Consider the following 23,685-nt stretch of genomic DNA (forward strand, 5'->3'; position numbering starts at 1 on the left):
ATCTAACCTACACATCTTTGGACTGTGGGAGGAAACCGAATCACCCGGATGAAACCCACGCACTCACGGGGGGAACGTGCAAACTCCACACAGACAGTGGCCCAAGCCGGGAATCGAACCCAGGTCCCTGGCGCTGTGAGGCAGCAGTGCTAACCACTGTGCAACCGTGCCCGCCCCCTTACCTTGAACTACTCCTTCCCCCCCCCCGACCTTCCTCAAAAACCCTACCCCCTCAGCATCACACCTCTACCCCAAACCCTTCCCTCACAGCAGCCCCCCCCCCCCCACCCCCCCGAACCACTACAGTGAGGAAAATCCCTAACCGGCATGATTTGGTTCCAACAGGCAGGTTGACAAACAGATCGAATATCACTGGTTCCAGAGATAGGTTTATAGGCCAAAGAGTCAATAAATAAATATGAACCTAGACTCCATGGCCCCTCCCTCACCCCAACCAGCTTGGTCTGGTCCCCACAGTTCTCCACCTCTCCTAGTCAACCAGCCACATCCAGTCATTCACACCAAAAGGTTCACCCCAAACCCTCTCCCCCCACCACATTTTCTTAACGGGGTGCGTTTCCCCTTTCTCTGACTCATTCATCCCAAGATGGGCTTGTCCGATGTTTCAACGTCCTGTTATGTATCGGAACGTGTCACCGTCTCCCCCCACGTCCCCACATTACAGCGGGCGAGCGTTGGAGAGATGGGGAACATCGAGAGAGAGAGAGAAAGGGGGAGAGGGGAAGGGGGATGCGGGGTTGGCCGAGAGTCCCTGAGCAACGTGTCAGTGCAAATTCCAGCCTCGGGCCCTCCAGAGACGGGGCCCCGGGTCCGGCGACCCCGCTATCCACTGTAGAACTTGCTCAGCTCGTCCCAGAAGAAGAGCTGAGAATGGTGTGGGGCCCCAGTCGGAAGTAGGAAGCTCCGGTGCCCTTGTAGAAGCCATGCAGACCTTCCTTCCTCATGGTCTTGGCGATGCAATCCACGTACCCTTGGTAAAACACACCCTGCCACACAAAAAAAGACAACAGCAAAGGTTTACTGACAAACCCTGCAAGTTGCAGAAGAGGCCATTCGGCCCATCTAGTCGGGACTGACTCTCTGATGGAGTATTTTACCCAGGCCCCCCTCCACGTAACCCCACACATTTAGCATGTCCAATCCACCTAACCCGCACATCTTTGGATACTAAGGGGCAATTTAGCATGGCCAATCCACCTAATTTACACATCTTTGGACACTAAGGGGCTATTTAGCATGGCCAATCCACCTAACCTGCACATCTTTGGACAATAAGGGGCAATTTAGCATGGCCAATCCACCTAACCTGCACATCTTTGAACAATAAGGGGCAATTTAGCATGGCCAATCCACCTAACCTGCACATCTTTGGACAATAAGGGACAATTTAGCATGGCCAATCCACCTAACCTGCACATCTTTGGACAATAAGGGGCAATTTAGCATGGCCAATCATGGGCGGCACGGTAGCGCAGTGGTTAGCACTGCTGCTTCACAGCTCCAGGGTCCCGGGTTCGATTCCTGGCTCGGGTCACTGTCTGTGTGGAGTTTGCACATTCTCCTCGTGTCTGCGTGGGTTTCCTCCGGGTGCTCCGGTTTCCTCCCACAGTCCAAAGATGTGCGGGTTAGGTTGATTGGCCAGGTTAAAAATTGCCCCTTAGAGTCCTGAGATGCGTAGGTTAGAGGGATTAGCGGGTAAAATATGTGGGGGTAGGGCCTGGGTGGGATTGTGGTCGGTGCAGACTCGATAGGCCGAATGGCCTCCTTCTGCACTGTAGGGATTCTAAAAATAAAAATCCACCTAAACCTGCACATCTTTGGAGTGTGGGAGTGTAAGAGGAATTTTCCAGGGTGTCCCTCTGTGGGGGGGTCTTGTACTCAGCTGAACTCACTCAACACAGAGACCATGAAAGACAGCACATAGTTAAAGAGTGAAAAGAGGTTTATTGCCAATGCATTGCATCAGGAGAAAAGATAGTCAGCAAGCACCGGCTACCCTGGTAATGGTACGAGTGAGAGATTGATAAACTCTTCTGAACACTTCGATTTCCCGCCCAGCTGTGCTCTCATCCTGTACAGTCTGAGAATGACGACCCAATATACTCCAGCTCTCTTGCGATATTCCATTCGCTGTCCCAATTAGCTGCTGTAACTATTTTTAATTATTTGTGGGACACGGGCGTCGCTGGCTGGGCCCAGCATTTGTTGCCCATCCTTAGTTGCCCTTGGAGGGCAGTTGAGAGTCAACCACATTGGCTGTGGCTCTGGAGTCACATGTAGGCCAGACCAGGGTAAGGACGGCAGATTTCCTTCCCTAAAGTGAACCAGATGGGTTTTTCCGACAATGGGTCATCAGTAGATTCTTAATTCCAGATATTTTTTATTGAATTCAAATTCCACCATCTGCCGTGGCGGGGATTCGAACCCAGGTCCCCCAGAACATTAGCCGAGTTTCTGGATTAATGGTCCAGCGATGATACCACCAGACCATCGCAGGGTGACCTGGACTCTGCTCAACATTCCGAGGTATACAATGTGCCAACAGAACAGACCAAAGGGGAAAGGAGGTGGGGCGTCGCCGTTAATCAGGGGGTGTGGGGTGGCTCTGTTAATCGAGGGGGGTGGGTTGGCATTGTTGAATACGGGGGGGGGCAGAGCTGAGCTGTGATATAAAGGCAGCGGCCATCTCTATCCAGGTTGGATGCAGTGGCTGAAATCCATCCTCGCTCGCGGACGGGACTCTCCGTCACCGCCGGAAGCGAACGGAGTTTTATCTGAAACGCCAAACCTTTCGCTCTCGCTGGGATGAAGCTGGAGATTCCCGTCCCAGAGTTTGATGATAACCGACCAGGTCACCCTGCGATGGCCTGGTGGTATTTTAGCTGGACCATTAATCCAGAAACTCAGCTAACGCTCGGGGAGACCCGGGTTCGAATCCCGCCACGGCAGACGGTGGAATTTGAATTCAATAAAAAATATCTGGGATTAAGAATCTACTGATGACCCATTGGCGGAAAAACCCATCTGGTTCACTTTAGGGAAGGAAATCTGCCGTCCTTACCCCGGTCTGGCCTATATGTGACTCCAGAGCCACAGCCAATGTGGTTGACTCTCAACTGCCCTCCAAGGGGCAACTAGGGATGGGCCGCGCTCTCCTCTCGGTTTAGCTCCCCTGCTTCCCCGCCCTCCACACGATAACAAACTAACTCGGTGCTGGAGGCGATTGAGAAACGGGGCCCGCTGTCCATGGGACGGGCCTGGTTACGGTTCATACCTTCCCCGCGTTGTTCACCGGCTGGTTGTAAAGCCGGGTGCTGATCACATCGAAGGGTGTCATGGCGAGAGCGACAAAGATGCTGCTAACCATCCCGGCCGTCAGCGACACCAGCCAGCTATCCGGCGGAAAGAGCTGCGGGAGGACAAAAGGCTGGGTTAATGGCGACCGCCGGTAACAGCCAGGGAAACGCGATACGGCGCCGCGACCGCCAGCTACAAGATCGCTCCGGCGACAATTTACACGGCTCCTTTAACGTCGCTTACCCGAGAAAAAAGCCCGAGGAGGACCAAGCAGGGCAGGAGTTGGGGCAGAGACATGGGTTCTAGAGGTGGAAGGGAGGGAAATCCAGAACGCGGCAGCTGAAGGCACGGACAGCAACGGTGGAGCAATGGCAAGGTTAAGAAAGATGTGGAGATGCCAGCGTTGGACTGGGGTAAACACTGTAAGAAGTTTAACAACACCAGGTTAAAGTCCAACAGATTTACAAAGAACAATACAGCACAGGAACAGGCCCTTCGGCCCTCCAAGCCCGCGCCGCTCCCTGGTCCAAACTAGACCATTCTTTTGTATCCCTCCATTCCCACTCCGTTCATGTGGCTATCTAGATAAGTCTTAAACATTCCCAGTGTGTCCGCCTCCATCACCTTGCCCGGCAGCGCATTCCAGACCCCCACCACCCTCTGTGTAAAATACGTCCTTCTGATATCCGTGTTAAACCTCCCCCCCTTCACCTTGAACCTATGACCCCTCGTGAACGTCACCACCGACCTGGGAAAAAGCTTCCCAGCATTCACCCTATCTATGCCTTTCATAATTTTATACACCTCTATTAGGTCACCCCTCATCCTCCGTCTTTCCAGTGAGAACAACCCCAGTTTACCCAATCTCTCCTCATAACTAAGCCCCTCCATACCAGGCAACATCCTGGTAAACCTCCTCTGTACTCTCTCTAAAGCCTCCACGTCCTTCTGGTAGTGTGGCGACCAGGACTGGGCGCAGTATTCCAAATGCGGCCGAACCAACGTTCTATACATCTGCAACATCAGACCCCAACTTTTATACTCTATGCCCCGTCCTATAAAGGCAAGCATGCCATATGCCTTATTCACTACCTTCTCCACCTGTGACGTCACCTTCAAGGATCTGTGGAGTTGCACACCCAGGTCCCTCTGCGTATCTACACCCTTTATGGTTCTGCCATTGATCGTATAGCTCCCCCGCACGTTAGTTCTGCCAAAGTGCATCACTTCGCATTTCTCTGGTTTATTTGGTAGCAAAAAACAGTGTGGCTTTTGCTACCAAATAAACCTGTTGGACTTTAACCTGGTGTTGTTAAACTTCTTACAAGGTTAAGAAAGCCCCACCAACGCCTCTACTTTCTCAGAAGACTAAGGAAATTTGGCATGTCAGCTACGACTCTCACCAACTTTTACAGATGCACCATAGAAAGCATTCTTTCTGGGTGTATCACAGCTTGGTCTGGCTCCTGCTCTGCCCAACATCCGCAAGAAACTACAAAAGGTCGTGAATGTAGCCCAATCCATCGCGCAAACCAACCTCCCATCCATTGACTCGGTCTACACTTCCCGCTGCCTCGGGGAAAAGCAGCCAGCATAATCAAGGACCCCACGCACCCCGGGCATTCTCTCTTCCGTTGGGAAAAAAATACAAAAGTCTGAATGGACCTACCTCGCATTAAGTTGATCTTTCTCTACACCCTAGCTGTGACTGTAACACTACATTCTGCACTCCCTCCTTTCCTTCTCTATGAACGGTATGCTTTGTCTGTACAGCGCGCAAGAAACAATACTTTTCACTGTATCCCAATACATGTGACAATAATAAATCGAATAAAATCCTTCTCCCCTATGTACTCTATGAACGGTATGCTTTGTCTGTACAGCGCGCAAGAAACAATACTTTTCACTGTATCCCAATACATGTGACAATAATAAATCGAATAAAATCCTTCTCCCCTATGTACTCTATGAACGGTATGCTTTGTCTGTATAGTGCTCAGTTATCTAAGTTATATCGCTCAGTTATCTAAGACTACAATGGCATCTTGATCAACTGGGCTGAGGAATGGTAGATGGACTTTAATTCAGATAAATGCTGGGTGTTGCATTTTGGCAAGACCAACCAGGGCAGGACTTACACAGTTAATGTGGGGAAGGCTGTTGAACAGAGAGACGCTAGGGGTGCAGATACGTAGTTCCTTGAAAGTGGCGTCACAGGTAGGCAGGGGGGTGAAGAAGGCGTTTGGAACACTTACCTTCATTGGTCAGAGAATTGAGTACAGGAGTTGGGACGTTATGTTGCAACTGTAAGGCCACATTTGGGGTATGGAGTACAATTCTGATCACCCTTTTATAGGAAGGATGTTATTAAACTGGAAAGGGTCCAAAAAAAATATTTACAAGGATGTTGCCAGGACTGGAAGCTTTGAATTATGAGGAGAGGTCGGATAGGCTGGGACTTCTTTCCCTGGAGCGCAGGGGGATGAGGGGGGGTGACCTTATAGAGCTTTATAAAATAATGAGGGGCATAGATTTTGATTTGACTTATTATTGTCACATGTATTGGGATACAGTGAAAAGTATTGTTCCTTGCGCGCTATACAGACAAAGCATACCATTCATAGAGAAGGAAAGGAGGGAGTGCAGAATGTAGTGTTACAGTCATAGCTAGGGTGTAGAGAAAGATCAACTTAATGCGAGGTAGGTCCATTCAAAAGTCTGACAGCAGCAGGGAAGAAGCTGTTCTTGAGTCGGTTGGTACGTGACCTCAGACTTTTGTGTCTTTTTCCCGACGGAAGAAGGTGGAAGAGAGAATGTCCGGGGTGTGTGGGGTCCTTGATTATGCTGGCTGCTTTTCCCCGAGGCAGCGGGAAGTGTAGACAGAGTCAATGGATGGGAGGCTGGTGATGCACTATCAATCACGATACGAGGACTCCAGGTGAGTGAGTGAAATTAACAGGCTTTTATTCACGAAGAATAGGAGCACACCCTTGTAGCTGACCTGGCCTAGACTGAGGTGAGGAGGAGGAACCATCACCTTTATACCTCGCTCTGGTGGAAAGGGAGGAGTCTCAGGTGGAAAGGGAGGAGTCTCAGGCCAGGTGCAGCATGGGTGTATCCAGGCACACACATGTAATTACAGTGGTTCACCACAGCTAGTTTGCGTGATGGATTGGGCTACATTCACAACGCTTTGTAGTTCCTTGCGGTCTTGGGCAGAGCAGGAGCCCAGACCAAGCTGTGATACAACCAGAAAGGATGCTTTCTATGGTGCATCTGTAAAAGTTGGTGAGAGTTGTAGCTGACATGCCAAATCTCCTTAGTCTTCTGTGAAAGTAGAGGCGTTAGTGGGGCTTTCTTAAATATAGTGTCGGCATGGGGGGGACCAGGACAGGTTGTTGGTGATCTGGACACCTAAAAACGTGAAGCTCTCGACCCTTTCTACTTTGTCCCCAGAGATCAGGTGAACAGCTGAGGTCTTTTCCCCCAGCGGAGTCCAAAACTAGAGGGCGTAGGTTTAAGGTGAGAGGGGAAAGGGACCCGGGGGGTAATCTTTTCACACAGAGGGTGGTGGGTGTCTGGAATGAGCTGCCAGAGGAGGTGCTAGAGGCGGGTACAATTACAGCATTGAAAAGACATGGATGGGAAAGGAATATGGGCCAAACGCAGGCCAATGGGACTAGTTCAGATTGGGAAATTTGGTCGGCATGGACGAGTTGGGCCGAAGGGCCTGTTTCAGTGCTGTGTGTCTCTCTGTGATTGGGTGCTACTAACCTGCAGGTCGTTGGTGAGCTGTTTGGTTGAGGAGAAGGTGGAGAGTTGGGCAGCGGAGCCAACTATTACCCTGGGCACGGCGGAACTGGAGCCGCGCCACAGCCCGCTGATACCATGCTGCCGGTAAATGGTGATCAGTGCGTGGAGCATCCCCTGGGGAGAAACAATTCACTGCATCAACATCACAATTCACCACAAACTCACCGTCCATACAAACCTTACACAGCAGCAGGAGGCCATTCGGCCCAGCGAGCCTGTACCGACCCCTATCCCCGTAACCTCACACATATACCCCACTAAACCCTCTAACCCACACATCCTGGGACACTGAGGAGCAGTTTAGCATGGCCAATCCACCTAACCTGCACATCCCGGGACACTAAGGGACAATTTAGCACGGCCAATCCACCTAACCTGCACATCCCGGGACACTAAGGGACAATTTAGCATGGCCAATCCACCTAACCTGCACATCCCGGGACACTAAGGGACAATTTAGCACGGCCAATCCACCTAACCCGCACATCTTTGGACACTAAGGGACAATTTAGCATGGCCAATCCACCTAACCCGCACATCTTTGGACACTAAGGGGCAATTTAGCATGGCCAATCCACCTAACCCGCACATCTTTGGACACTAAGGGACAATTTAGCATGGCCAATCCACCTAACCCACACATCTTTGGACACTAAGGGACAATTTAGCATGGCCAATCCACCTAACCCGCACATCTTTGGACACTAAGGGACAATTTAGCATGGCCAATCCACCTAACCCGCACATCTTTGGACACTAAGGGACAATTTAGCATGGCCAATCCACCTAACCCACACATCCCGGGACACTAAGGGACAATTTAGCATGGCCAATCCCCCTAACCTACATATCTTTGGACACTAAGGGGCAATTTAGCATGGCCAATCCACCTAACCTGCACATCTTTGGTCACTAAGGAGCAATTTACATGGCCAATGCAACTAACCAGCACAACTTTCGGTCTGTGGGAGAAAACCGGAGCACCCGGAGGAAACCCACGCAGACATGGGGAGAACGTGCAGACTCCACACAGACAGTGACCCAAGCCGGGAATCGAACCCGGGTCCCTGGCGCTGTGAAGCAGCAGTGCTAACCACTGCGCCGTCTCATCCAATCTCCCCACAGTCGCAATTTGGTACCGTCACTGAAACCCACTACACGGCACGGACACTTGGAATGAGAGAGAATCCTGTATGTAAACACCGGCCTGTCACACTGTAGCCGCAACCAGAGAAAGCCCAGAAGTACTGGACGACCGAGGGACTTGTGAAACCGAGGAACTAAAAGAAGTTAGTCTCAGTAAAAGGGAGCACCTGTAAAGTCAATAGAACATAGAATCCCTACAGTGCAGAAGGAGGCCATTTGGCCCATCGAGCCTGCACTGACCACAATCCCACCCGGACCCTATCCCCATAATCCCACGTATTTACCCTGCCAATTCCCCTGACACTAAGGGGCAATTTAGCACGGCCAATCCACCTAACCCACACATCTTTTGGACTGTGGGAGGAAACCGGAGCACCCGGAGGAAACCCATAGAGACACGGAGAGAACTCCACACAGACAGTGACCTAAGCTGGGAATGGAACCCGGGTCCCTGGCGCTGTGAGGCAGCAGTGTTAACCCACTGTGCCGCCTGGATTGAAGGTTAATAATAAATCCCCTGGACCAGATAGGATTCATCCCAGAGTGTGGAAGGAGAGGGCTACAGAGATAGAACATAGAACAGTACAGCACAGAACAGGCCCTTCGGCCCACGATGTTGTGCCGAGCTTTATCTGAAACCAAGATCAAGCTATCCCACTCCCTATCATCCTGGTGTGCTCCATGTGCCTATCCAATAACCGCTTAAATGTTCCTAAAGTGTCTGACTCCACTATCACTGCAGGCAGTCCATTCCACACCCCAACCACTCTCTGCGTAAAGAACCTACCTCTGATATCCTTCCTATATCTCCCACCACGAACCCTATAGTTATGCCCCCTTGTAATAGCTCCATCCACCCGAGGAAATAGTCTTTGAACGTCCACTCTATCTATCCCCTTCATCATTTTATAAACCTCTATTAAGTCTCCCCTCAGCCTCCTCCGCTCCAGAGAGAACAGCCCCAGCTCCCTCAACCTTTCCTCATAAGACCTACCCTCCAAACCAGGCAGCATCCTGGTAAATCTCCTCTGCACTCTTTCCAGCGCTTCCACATCCTTCTTATGGTGAGATAATGGATACGTTGGTGATTATCTGGGTGTACATGTCCACCGATCACTGAAAGCGGCAACTCAGGTGGAGAAGGTAGTCAAGAAGGCATACGGCATGCTTGCCTTCATCGGCCGGGGCATTGAGTTTAAAAATTGGCAAGTCATGTTGCAGCTTTATAGAACCTTAGTTAGGCCTCATTTGGAATATAGTGTTCAATTCCGGTCACCACACTACCAGAAGGATGTGGAGGCTTTGGAGAGGGTACAGAAAAGATTTACCAGGATGTTGCCTGGTCTGGAGGGCATGAGCTATGAGGAGAGGTTGGAGAAACTTGGTTTGTTCTCACTGGAACGACGGAGGTTGAGGGGCGACCTGATAGAAGTCTACAAGATTATGAGAGGCATGGACAGAGTGGATAGTCAGATGTTCTTTCCTAGGTTAGAAAAGTCAAGTACTCGGGGACACAGGGTTAAGGTGCGTGGGGAGAAGTTTAGAGGAGATGTGCGAGGTAAGTGTTTTCCACAGAGGGGGGGTGAATATCTGGAACGCGCTGCCCGGGGAGGGGGTGGGAGCGGGTACAATAGCAACATTTAAGGGGCATCGAGATGAATACATGAATAGGATGGGAATGGAAGGATACGGACTCCGTAAGTGCACATAGAATCATAGAAACCCTACAGTGCAGAAGGAGGCCATTCGGCCCATCGAGTCTGCACCGCCCACAATACCACCCAGGCCCTACCTCCATATCCCTACCCATTTTTACCCGCTAATCCCTCTAACCTACACATCTCAGGACACTAAGGGACAATTTTAGCATGGCCAATCAACCTAACCCGCACATCTTTGGACTGTGGGAGGAAACCGGAGCACCCGGAGGAAACCCACGCAGACACGGGGAGAACATGCAGACTCCACACAGACAGTGACCCAAGCCAGGAATTGAACCCGGGTCCCTGGCGCTGTGAGGCAGCAGTGCTAACCACTGTGCCACCGTGCTGGGAGGAGTTTAAACTAATTTGGCAGAGGGAGGGGACATAGACTGTTAGCAGAACAAGGGCACGGAATCATACAGCAAAACAAACAAGTCAGAGGGAGCGCAGCTGTATTAAGTCTCAAGGGAGTAAAGTCAGGCTGGATGCTCTCTATTTTAACACAGTAAGAAGTCTCACAACACCAGGTTAAAGTCCAACAGGTTTATTTGGTAGCACGAGCTTTCGGAGCGCTGCCCCTTCATCAGGTGAGTGAGGAGTTGTGTTCACAAACATAAGAACATAAGAAATAGGAGCAGGAGTAGGCCATCTAGCCCCTCGAGCCTGCCCCGCCATTCAATAAGATCACGGCTGATCTGAAGTGGATCAGTTCCACTTACCCGCCTGATCCCTATAACCCCTAATTCCCTTACCGATCAGGAATCCATCTATCCGTGATTTAAACATATTCATCGAGGTAGCCTCCACCACTTCAGTGGGCAGAGAATTCCAGAGATTCACCACCCTCTGAGAGAAGAAGTTCCTCCTCAACTCTGTCCTAAACTGACCCCCCCTTTATTTTGAGGCTGTGCCCTCTAGTTCTAGCTTCCTTTCTAAGTGGAAAGAATCTCTCCACCTCTACCCTATCCAGCCCCTTCATTATCTTATAGGTTTCTATAAGATCCCCCCTCAGCCTTCTAAATTCCAACAAGTACAAACCCAATCTGCTCAGTCTCTCCTCTTAATCAACACCCCTCATCTCTGGTATCAACCTGGTGAACCTTCTCTGCACTCCCTCCAAGGCCAATATATCCTTCCGCAAATAAGGGGACCAATACTGCATACAGTATTCCAGCTGCGGCCTCACCAATGCCCTGTACAGATGCAGCAAGACATCTCTGCTTTTATATTCTATCCCCCTCGCGATATAGGCCAACATCCCATTTGCCTTCTTGATCACCTGTTGCACCTGCAGACTGGGTTTTTGCGTCTCATGCACAAGGACCCCCAGGTCCCTTTGCACAGCAGCATGTTGTAATTTTTTTCCATTTAGATAATAATCCAATTTGCTATTATTTCCTCCAAAGTGAATAACCTCGCATTTGTCAATGTTATACTCCATCTGCCAGATCCTCGCCCACTCACTCAGCCTGTCCAAATCTCTCTGCAGACCTTCTACGCCCTCCACACGATTCACTTTTCCACTTATCTTTGTGTCGTCTGCAAACTTTGTTACCCTACACTCAGTCCCCTCCTCCAGATCGTCTATATAAATGGTAAATAGTTGAGGCCCCAGTACCGATCCCTGCGGCACGCCACTAGTTACCATCTGCCAACCAGAAAAGCACCCATTTATTCCGACTCTCTGCTTCCTGTCGGATAGCCAATCCCCAATCCACGCTGACACCCTACCCCCAACTCCGTGTGACCCAATCTTCTTCAGCAACCTTTTGTGAGGCACCTTATCAAACGCCTTTTGGAAATCCAAAAACACCGCATCCACCGGTTCCCCTCCGTCAACCACACTAGTCACATCTTCATAAAAATCCAACAAGTTCGTCAAGCACGACTTTCCCCTCATGAATCCATGCTGCGTCTGCTTAATCGAACCATTCTTATCCAGGGCATATACAGACACAAACTCAATTTATAGAATAATGGTTGGAATGCGAGTCTTTACAGGTAATCAAGTCTTAAAGGTACAGACAATGTGAGTGGAGAGAGGATTAAGCACAGGTTAAAGAGATGTGTATTGTCTCCAGACAGGACAGTTAGTGAGATTTTGCAAGCCCAGGCAAGTCGTGGGGGTTACAGATAGTGTGACATGAACCCAAGATCCTGGTTGAGGCCATCCTCATGTGTGCGGAACTTGGCTATCAGTTTCTGATCAGCGACTCTGCGCTGTCGTGTGTCGTGAAGGCCGCCTTGGGGAAGCTAGAGGCTTGTGCTACCAAATAAACCTGTTGGACTTTAACCTGGTGTTGTGAGACTTCTTCCAGTCCAACGCCGGCATCTCCACATCACCTCTACTTTAATGCCAGGAGTATTGCAGGTAAAACAGATGGAGAGTAAAGGGTGAAGATTAACATATGGAATTGTGATATAGTAGAGAAAGAATTGTCAGGGTCTTTGCAGTATCCTGTGCCTTCATCCATTTCTGGTACGGTGACAATAATCTCTCCCTCAATGTCAACAAAACTAAGGAGATTGTCATCGACTTCAGGAAGCGTAAAGGAGAACATGCCCCTGTCTACATCAACGGGGATGAAGTAGAAAGGGTCGAGAGCTTCAGGTTTTTAGGTGTCCAGATCACCAACAACCTGTCCTGGTCCCCCCATGCCGACACTATAGTTAAGAAAGCCCCACCAACGCCTCTACTTTCTCAGAAGACTAAGGAAAGTTGGCAAGTCAGCTACGACTCTCACCAACTTTTACAGATGCACCATAGAAAGCATTCTTTCTGGATGTATCACAGCTTGGTCTGGGCTCCTGCTCTGCCCAAGACCGCAAGAAACTACAAAGGGTCGTGAATGTAGCCCAATCCATCACGCAAACCAGCCTCCCATCCATTGACTCTGTCTACACTTCCCGCTGCCTCGGGGGAAAAGCAGCCGGCGTAATCAAGGACCCCACGCACCCCGGACATTCTCTCTTCCACCTTCTTCCGTCGGGAAAAAGATACAAAAATCTGAGGTCACGTACCAACCGACTCAAGAACAGCTTCTTCCCTGCTGCTGTCAGACTTTTGAATGGACCTATCGTGTATTAAGTTGATCTTTCTCTACACCCTAGCTATGATTGTAACACTCTCTTGTTTCCTTCTCTATGAACGGTATGCTTTGCCTGTATAGCACGCAAGAAACAATACTTTTCACTGTATCCCAATACATGTGACAATAATAAATCAAATCAAATCCTTCTCCCCTATGTACTCCATGAACGGTATGCTTTGTCTGTATAGCGCGCAAGAAACAATACTTTTCACTGTGTGGTAAACCACACAAGCTTATTGCCTGTGTGTGTGTGTGTGTGTGTGTGTGACGTGCCCGGACATGTCCCTGGCGGCCCTGCCTGGGACTCCTCCCCCCCTGGTCCAGGTATAAAGGCAACTGCTCCCCACCCCCCCGCCTCAGTCTCCGGACCAGTTCATCGGCATGGGTGTGCTCCAAGTCTTTTGCGAATAAAAGCCTATTTGTTCTTGCATACAAACTAGTCTTTGCTTGATTGATGGTGCATCAGACAGTATCCCAATACTTGTGACAATAATAAATCAAATCAAATCAAAATCTTGGGATCAAGGGATATGGAGGGGAAGGGGGGGGGGGGGGATCAGGATATTGAATTCAATGATCGACCATGATTAAAATGAATGGCGGAACAGGCTCGAAGGGCCGAATGGCCTCCTCCTGGCTTCTAGTTTCTATGAATCGAATTGGCTGAAGACTTGGTGTCTGTGATGCCGGGGACCTGTGGAGGAGGCCGAGATATTAATGCCTCAGCCAATCTCTGCGGATGATTCACCTTGCCGTCCCTGTGGGATCGTGCTGTGCGCAAATTGGCCCCGCCATGCATCCCCGTCTACAAGAGTGACAACTCTGCAAAAAACATAAATAAAAGGAAAGGTGCCTCGTGTTCGCTGGGGCATCCCGAGGTTAGGGAAGGCGTGATTTCCACGCAAGTTCCCTTTTTCCTTTGAGTCTTACGGGACACGTGTGGGAAGTGTCGCAATTAGTTCGGAGAATTAGGTAAGAAATCTTGTGAGGGAGAGTTTGCAAGGCTGGTGGGATCTTGAGTTGCTAAAAGTAGAGGCAGTGACTCCAAAAACAAGGAAGTCACACTGAAACTTGAAGCAGCTCTGATTGAGTAACAGACTCTTACTTCCAACCACCGCCACACGCACACACACACACCCCCCCCCCCCCCACACACCCCCAGACACACACACACACACATCAGGAAGGAGGATAAGACTCAAGAACAGCTTCTTCCCTGCTGCTGTCAGACTTTTGAATGGACCGACCTTGCATTAAGTTGATCTTTCTCTACACCCTAGCTATGACTATAACACTACATTCTGCACTCTCTCCTTTCCTTCTCTATGAACGGTATGCTTTGTCAGTATAGCGCGCAAGAAACAATACTTTTCAGTGTATCCCAATACATGTGACAATAATAAATCAAATCAAAATTGGTTTTCTCCCACGGTCCGAAAGACGTGCTGGTTAGGGTGCATTGGCCGGGCTAAATTCTCCCTCAGTGTTACCCCAACAGGCGCCGGAGTGTGGGGCGACTGGGGGATTTTCACAGTAACTTCATTGCAGTGTTAGTGTAAGCCTACTTGTGATACCAATAAATAAACTTTAACAAATAAACTTTAGCGAAGTGAAGAGGCTGAAGACTCTGCAGCATCAACTGTGGCTGACTGTCCCCCTGGGGGAGCTTTTCACCATGTTTATATACTGGGAGCTCCCAATCTCCCAAACCACTCAAACAATAAACAGCTTGATAGATTATCTGCAGAGAATGGGTCCCACATCCTTTCTGGTTGTATCACAGCTTGGCATGGCTCCTGCTCTGACCAAAACCGCAAGAAACTACAAAGGGTCGTGATCGAAGCCCAGTCCATCACACAAACCAGCCTCCCATCCATTGACTCTGTCTACACTTCCCGCTGCCTCGGGGAAAAGCAGCCAGCGTAATTAAGGACCCCACGCACCCCGGACATTCTCTCTTCCACCTTCTTCCGTCGGGAAAAAGATACAAAAGTCTGAGGTCACGTACCAACCGACTCAAGAACAGCTTCTTCCCTGCTGCCATCAGACTTTTGAATGGACCTACCTCACATTAAGTTGATCTTTCTCTACACCCTAGCTATGAGTGTAACACTACATTCTGCACCCTCTCCTTTCCTTCTCTATGAACGGTATGCTTTGTCTGTATAGCGCGCAAGAAACAATACTTTTCACTGTATCCCAATACATGTGACAATAATAAATCAAATCCTTCTCCCCTATGTACTCTATGAACGGTATGCTTTGTCTGTATAGCACGCAAGAAACAATACTTTTCACTCTATCCCAATACATGTGACAATAATAAATCAAATCAAATCAAAAGACTTGCTTCTAGTGAGATTAAATGAACACAGAATCCCATTGGAGTTTTCACCAAGGCTCCTTCGACAGCCCCTTCCAAACCCATGACCTCCACCACCTAGAAGCACAAGGGCAGCAGATACCTGGGGACACCCCCACCTGGAGGTTCCCCTCCGTGAGGGTGGCATTGTTCGTATGTTGTTATCCACCCAGAGTGAGGCCGGGGCTCGAAAGGGTTAAGTAACGTGGTCAGGTTTCACCAAGTAATTTCCAGAACAGAAGATTAACGAGTGATGTAATGAAATGGGCTGGATAATCTTGCAACTCCCTCCACCCCCACAAAGCTGTTGCAGCTGGCTACAAGACAAAAGGAACAGGAGCAGACCATTCGGCCCTTCGTGCCTGCTCCCCCACTCAACAGGATCATGGCTGATCCGATGATAACCCCCTCAGGCCCACTTTCTCGCCCTTTCCCCGTCACCCTTAATTCCCTTATTGACCAACAATCTATCCCAGTCTTACACGAGGACTCTTCCCCCCCTCCCCACCACAGCTCACTGTGGCAAGGAGTTTCAGAGACTCGCAACCCTCGGAGAGAAAAAATTCCTCCTCATCTCAGTCTTCAATTGGAGCCCCTTTATTCTGAGACGATGCCCCCTGGTCCTGGACTCTCCCATGAGGGGAAACACCCTCTCAGCATTTACCCTGTCAAAGCCCCTTAAGAATCCTCCAAGTTCCAATGAGATCACCTCTCATTCTCCTTAATTCCAATGGGTAGAGTCCCAACCCGTTTACCCTTTGCTCCTGAAGATAATCCCTCCATAACTGGGGACCATCCGAGTGAACCTTCTCTGTACTGCCTCCACTGAAATATTATTTTTCCTTAAATAAAGAGGACCAAAACAGCTGCCTGTGTTCCAGATGTGGTCTCGCCCGTACCCTGTACAGTTGCAGCAAGACGTCCCAACTCTTACACTCCAACCTCCCCCCCCCCCCCGCCGAAATAGGGGCAACATCCTAGACCACCGAGAAGCACAAGGGCAGCAGTCCAAAGATGTGCGGGTTAGGTTGATTGGCCAGGTTAAAAATTGCCCCTTAGAGTCCTGAGATGCGTAGGTTAGAGGGATTAGCGGGTAAATATGTGGGGGTGGGGCCTGGGTGGGATTGTGGTCGGTGCAGACTCGATGGGCCGAGTGGCCTCCTTCCGCACTGTAGGGTTTCTATGATGATTCTATGATCCCATTACCCTTCCCGATTACCTGCTGTACCTGTGCGCTAGCTTTCTAGTCCCCCCCCAGGTCCTTTTGTGTTGCAGCTTTCTGCAGTTTTTCTCCATTTAAATAACACTCGGTTCTTTTGTTCTCCTTTCCAAAATGAATAATTCTCCCCACATTATACTCCCTTCACTAATGCTTTGGCCCGTCGGGAAAAAGATACAAAGACACGGACCAACCGACTCAAGATCAGCTTCTTCCCTGCTGCCGTCAGACTTTTGAATGGACCTACCTCGCACTAAGTTGATCTTTCTCTACACCCTAGCTATGACTGTAACACTACATTCTGCACTCTCTCCTTTCCTTCTCTATGAACAGTATGCTTTGTCTGTAATAGTGCGCAAGAAACAATACTTTTCACTGTATCCCAATACACGTGACAATAATAAATCAAATCCTTCTCCCCTATGTACTCTATGAACGGTATGCTCTGTCTGTATAGCGCGCAAGAAACAATACTTTTCACTGTATCCCAATACACGTGACAATAATAAATCAAATCCTTCTCCCCTATGTACTCTATGAACGGTATGCTCTGTCTGTATAGCGCGCAAGAAACAATACTTTTCACTGTATCCCAATACATGTGACAATAATAAGTCAAATCAAATCCTTCTCCCCTATGTACTCTATGAACGGTATGCTTTGTCTGTATAGTGAACAAAAAGAAGAACAAAGAACAAAACAGCACAGGAACAGGCCCTTCGGCCCTCCAAGCCCGCGCCGCTCCCTGGTCCAAACTAGACCATTCTTTTGTATCCCTCCATTCCCACTCCGTTCATGTGGCTATCTAGATAAGTCTTAAACGTTCCCAGTGTGTCCGCCTCCACCACCTTGCCCGGCAGCGCATTCCAGGCCCCCACCACCCTCTGTATAAAATACGTCCTTCTGATATCCATGTTAAACCTCCCCCCCCCCCCCTTCACCTTGAACCTATGACCCCTCGTGAACGTCACCACCGACCTGGGGAAAAGCTTCCCACCGTTCACCCTATCTATGCCTTTCATAATTTTATACACCTCTATTAGGTCACCCCTCATCCTCCGTCTTTCCAGTGAGAACAACCCCAGTTTACCCCAATCTCTCCTCATAACTAAGCCCTTCCATACCAGGCAACATCCTGGTAAACCTCCTCTGCACTCTCTCTAAAGCCTCCACGTCCTTCTGTATAGCGCGCAAGAAACAATACTTTTCACTGTATCCCAATACATGTGACAATAATAAGTCAAATCCTTCTCCCCTATGTACTCTATGAACGGTATGCTTTGTCTGGATAGCGCGCAAGAAACAATAATTTTCACTGTATCCCAATACACGTGACAATAATAAATCAAATCAAAATATTACCTCATGTTGATGTTGGTGACCGACTGATATGGAGGAGTGAGACTGTGTCTGAAGGTGGGTTTTAACCTTGAGAAGGAATGAAAAGTTTTTAGACAAATGGAGGGTAATAATAAATCAAGTTCTCCCCACCTCTTTAAGATACTAACTAATTCTGAATTGGAACACAAATGGGCAAGAGCCAGTCGCTTGCTCGGCACTGTGTTACAATTAGAATTTTCCAGCACTGGGGTACATGGGAGTGGGGTGGGACTGGCACTCGGGCAGACTAATCAGCAAGATTTATAGAATCCCTACAGTGCAGGAGGAGGCCATTCAGCCCATCGAGTCTGCACCGACCACAATCCCACCCAAGCCCTGTCCCCGTAACTCCACGTATTTACCCCAGCTAATCCCCCCCCGATTCAATTTAGCACGGCCATTCCACCCTAACCAGCACGTCTTTTCGGACTGTGGGAGGAAACCGGAGCACCCGGAGGAAACCCACGCAGACACGGGGAGAATGTGCAGACTCCGCACAGACAGTGACCCCATGGCCAGGAATCGAACCCGGGTCCCCGGTGCTGTGAGGCAGCAGTGCTAACTTCTAACTAACTAACACCATGCCGCCTGCTCTGAACTTAGTGCCTCTACAATAGGGTGTCAGGAAAGGGCATCTATTATTCCCCATCCCCTCCCCTCCATACAAGACCCAGGGAGCAAGAGCTGGAAAATGGGATAAGAATTGATAGGTAACTGGTGGCTGGCACAGGCACAATGGGCCGAAGGGCCTCTTTTATTTTGCTGTTAGGCTCAGGGACAGGGTTGAAGGAAAAGGAGAACTATTATCCCCCCACTCCCCACCTGAGACAGCAGACTCACCAGGTAGACAGGACTAGCCAGGAAAGCTCCTGTCACCCCAGCCAGTGCCCCAGACACCGTGCTCTTGAGTGCACTGATCCTGCCGTTGGTGGTGGTGTAGCCGGCCTTCTCGATGAGGGAGTAGGAGCCCAGGCGGATGCCATTCATGCTGAACTGGTAGAGGAGAGCTGGCAGCAGCCCCTTCTGCAGAGCCAGCAACCCATCCCTCCTGCAGATGGTGTAGGTGGCGTGGAAGGCGTTGCGGTAATGCACCCGGTAGGAGCCCCAGCGTCTCATCTCCCCCTGCAGCTGCATCCGAGTCTTGACCACCTCCAGCGGGTTGGTGAACAGGCAGGCGCCGCAAGCTGCCACCCCAGCGAGCAGGAACTCCATGGCAGCCTGGCACTGCTCCCCTGTCCCTGGCTCCTGTCCCCACCCTGGCTCCTGTCCGCCTGTCAAATGCCGGATTGCAACCTCGCCATTATTGTCCAGCTCCTCCCATTGTTCAGTGGGAGGCAGCAGCTGTCCAATGGGATGCTAGGAGTCCTGTGCTGGGAGTGATGGAGCTGGTGGGGAGTGGAGGGTGGGCGCTAGGACCCGGCGGCCGCCCTAGCCAGCAGCTGTTCATCAGGCGGGGGGCTGGTCGCCAGGCAACCGTGTATCCGCGTTCCAGGAAGTAACAGAAACAGTGCAACATTCATTCATCACTCACCCAATCACTCACTCACTCACCCAATCACTCACTCACTCACTCACTCACCCAATCACTCACTCAACCATTCACTCACCCACTCACTCACTCAACCATTCACTCACCCACTCACTCACCCACTCACTCACTCACTCACTCACTCAACCATTCACTCACTCACTCACTCACTCAATCACTCACTCAACCATTCAATCACTCAATCAACCATTCACTCACTCACTCAACCATTCACTCACTCACTCAACCATTCACTCAATCACTCAACCACTCACTCACTCAACCATTCACTCACTCTCACTCACTCAACCACTCACTCACTCAACCATTCACTCAATCACTCACTCAACCATTCACTCAATCACTCACTCAACCATTCACTCACTCAACCATTCACCCACTCACTCACCCACTCACTCAACCATTCACTCACTCAACCAACCACTCATTCAACCATTCATCAATCACTTAACCACTCACTCAACCAACCACCCAACCACTCACCCAACCACTTAATACCCCATTCACTGACTCAATCACTCAACCATTCAGTCAACCACTCATTCAACCATTCACTCAACCTCTTAATCCCCAACTCACTCACACTCACTCAACCATTCACCCAACCATTCACCCAATCACTCAACCATTCACCCAATCACTCAACCATTCACTCAATCACTTAATCCCCAACACACCCACTCACTCACCCACTCACTCACTCACTCACTCACTCACTCACTCACTCACTCACTCATTCAACCATTCACTCAACCTCTTAATCCCCAACTCACTCACTCACTCATTCAACCATTCACTCAACCACTCACCCATTCAACATCGTAATCCCCAACTCACTCACACTCACTCAACCATTCACCCAACCACTCAACCTCTTAATCCCCAACTCCTTCATTCACTCACTCACTCAACCACTCACTCACTCAACCACTTAATACCTCATTCACTCAACCACTCACTCACTCAACCACTTAATACCTCACTCACTCAACCACTCACTCACTCAACCACTTAATACCTCACTCAGTCAACCACTCAACTATTCACTCAACCAGTCATTCACTCAACCACTTAATCCCCAACTCATTCATTCACTCACTCACTCATTCATTCACTTACCCACTCATTCACTCCCTTACTCACTCTCACACACTCATTCACTCACCTCACCCACTCACTCATCCACCCATTCACTCTCAATCACTCACCCATGCACCCACCCACCCACTCTCACTCACTCACTCACCGACTCACTCACTCACCCACGCACCCACCCACCCACTCACTCTCTCACTCACTCACTCACCCATGCGCCCACCCACCCACTCTCACTCACCCACTCTCACTCACCCACTCTCACTCACCCACGCACCCACCCACCCACTCACTCACTCTCACTCCTCACTCACTCCTCACACACTCACTCACTCCTCACACTCACTCTCACACTCACACCTCACTCACTCACTCACCTCACTCACACCTCACTCACAAATCACTCACCTCACTCACCCACCCATTCACTCATTCAACCACTCAATCCTTCATTCACACACTCACTCATTCACTCAAACATTACTCCCTCATTTACTCAATGCCTCACTCCTCACTCCCTTATTCACTCACCAACTCAATCCGCCAACCACTCACTCACTCAATCCCCAACTCCCTCACTCAGTCTCTCACTCACTCACCCACGCACCCACCCACCCACTCACTCACTCACACTCACTCCTCACTCCTCACACACTCACTCACTCACTCACCCACCCATTCACTCATTCAACCACTCAACCCCTCATTCACGCACTCACTCATTCACTCAATCCTTACTCCCTCATTTACTCAATGCCTCACTCCTCACTCCCTCATTCACTCACTCACTCAATCCCCAACTCCCTCCCTCATGCACACTCAATCACACACTCACTCAATCCCTCAACTCACTGGACTCCTCAGTCGCAGAATCACAGAATGTTTACAGTGCGAAAAGAGGCCATTCAGCCCACAGGGTCTGTACTGGCTCCCTAAAAGAGCATTCTCCGTAGTCCCACTCCTCTGTCTTATCCCTGTGACCAGACACATTCTTTCATTTCAGATAGCAACCCAATTTCCTTTTGAATAGCTCGAACACTGCCTCCACCAGCCTCTCAGGAGGTTCGTCCCAGACTCCCACCACTTTTCCTCCTTTTCCCATTCTTTAGAATCAACGTCCTCTAGTTCTTGACGTTCCCTGGAGTGGGAGCAGTTTCTCAGTACTTACCCTGTCCGTACCCCTCAGGATCCTGAATACCTCTATCAAGTTTCCCCTCAACCTTCTTCTCTCCCTTGAAAACAGTCCCAACCTCTCCAACCTATCCTCGCAGCGACCGTTCTTTATCCTGTTCTTTATCTTGAGGATCTCCTCTGTACTCTCTCCAATGCCTTCACGTCCCTCCTCAAATATGGCACCCAGAACTGGACACAGTACTCCAGATGCAGCCGAAATAGTGCCGTATATAAGTTCAACATGACCTCCTTACTCTTGAACTCAATGAGATACGATATGCTTCATTAACTGCCCTTCCAATATGTCTGGCCATCTTCAATGACTTACACACACAAACACCGAGGTTCCTCTGTCCCTGCACCTCCGGTAGAGTTTCTCCCTTTATTTTGTACTGTCTCTCCCTATTCTTCCTTTAAAAAAATGAATCACCTCACAGTCCTCCGCGTTGAACTTCATCTGCCATGTGTTTGCCCACTCCATCAACACGTCCATGTCCTTTCGAAGTTCAGGAGTATCCTCATCACAGTAAGAATGCTCGTGACACCAGGTTAAAGTCCAACAGGTTTATTGAGGACTCACCTGAGGAAGGGGTAGCGCTCCGAAAGCTTGTGATTCCAAATAAACCTGTTGGACTTCAACCTGGCGTTGTGAGACTTCTTACTTTGCCCACCCCAGGCCAACGCCGGCATCTCCACCTCAAAGCATTTTTTTTCTATTCATTCGTGGGACATGGGCGTCGCTGGCCGGGCCCAGCATTTATTGCCCATCCCTAGTTGCCCCTTGGAGGGCAGTTGAGAGTCAACCACATTGCTGTGGCTCTGGAGTCACATGTAGGCCAGACTGGGGTAAGGATGGCAGATTTCCTTCCCTAAAGGAACCAGATGGGTTTTTCCGATAATGGGTCATCAGTAGATTCTTAATCCCAGATTATTTTTTATTGAATTCAAGTTCCACCATCTGCCGTGGCGGGGATTCGAACCCGGGTCCACAGAACATTAGCTGAGTTTCTGGATTAATAGTCGAGCGATAATACCACTAGGACATCACCTCCCCTGCCCTCTTCATGTCATCTGCACATTTCAAAAACCATGCCCTGTACACCACAGTCAGAGTGGCACAGCGGGTTAGCCCTGCTGCCTCACAGCGCCAAGGACCCGGGTTCGATTCCCGGCTCGGGTCACTGTCTATGCGGAGTCTGCACGTTCTCCTCGTGTCTGCGTGGGTTTCCTCCGGGTGCTCCAGTTTTCTCCCACAGTCCAAAAGACGTGCTGGTTAGGTGGATTGGCCGTGCTAAATTCTCCCTCAGTGTTACCCGAACAGGCCCCGGAGTGTGGCGACTAGGGGATTTTCACAGTGACTTCATTGCAGTGTTAATGTACACCTACTATTTGATTTATTATTGTCACATGTATTGGGATACAGTGAAAAGTATTGTTTCCTGCGCGCTATACAAAGCATACCATTCATAGAGTACAGAGGGGAGAAGGATTTGATTTATTATTGTCACATGTGTTGGGATACAGTGAAAAGTATTGTTTCTTGCGCGCTATACAAAGCATACCGTTCATAGAGAAGGAAAGGAGAGAGTGCAGAATGTAGTGTTACAGTCATAGCTAGGGTGTAGAGAAAGATCAACTTAATGCGAGGTAGGTCCATTCAAAAGTCTGACAGCAGCAGGGAAGAAGCTGTTCTTGAGTCGGTTGGTACGTGACCTCAGACTTTTTGTATCTTTTTCCTGACAGAAGAAGGTGGAAGAGAGAATGTCCGGGGTGTGTGGGGTCCTTGATTATGCTGGCTGCTATTATAGTTACACAAAATGGGATACAGTGAAAAG

The 23,685-nt window shown here is 49.7% G+C and overlaps 1 protein-coding gene across 1 annotated transcript; it reads right to left on the minus strand.

The window, feature by feature from the left end:
• Positions 1–306: 306 nt before the first annotated feature.
• slc25a35 (solute carrier family 25 member 35) lies at positions 307–19,266 on the minus strand. Its single transcript, XM_078200909.1, has 5 exons — positions 18,874–19,266; positions 18,016–18,081; positions 7,093–7,245; positions 3,296–3,430; positions 307–1,007 (listed from the first exon to the last, which is right to left on the minus strand). Exons 1-5 carry the CDS (start codon positions 19,243–19,245, stop codon positions 864–866), a joined length of 870 nt encoding a protein of 289 aa, XP_078057035.1. The 5' UTR covers positions 19,246–19,266; the 3' UTR covers positions 307–863.
• Between the last annotated feature and the right edge of the window lie 4,419 nt (positions 19,267–23,685).

The sequence above is a fragment of the Mustelus asterias genome, chromosome 31 (genome assembly GCF_964213995.1).
Source record: "Mustelus asterias chromosome 31, sMusAst1.hap1.1, whole genome shotgun sequence".
In the NCBI taxonomy this organism is placed as follows: Eukaryota; Metazoa; Chordata; class Chondrichthyes; order Carcharhiniformes; family Triakidae; genus Mustelus; species Mustelus asterias.

What these genes read in the sequence shown, in the direction of transcription:
- slc25a35 (XM_078200909.1), bottom strand. Translation starts at nt 19,245, where the DNA reads ATGGAGTTCCTGCTCGCTGGGGTGGCAGCTTGCGGCGCCTGCCTGTTC. An exon ending in TGGCTAGTCCTGTCTACCTG is followed by an intron (nt 18,082 to 18,873) that starts GTGAGTCTGCTG and finishes TTCCTTCTCAAG; the next exon opens with GTTAAAACCCACCTTCAGAC. An exon ending in AGCTCACCAACGACCTGCAG is followed by an intron (nt 3,431 to 7,092) that starts GTTAGTAGCACC and finishes GTCCTCCCGCAG; the next exon opens with CTCTTTCCGCCGGATAGCTG.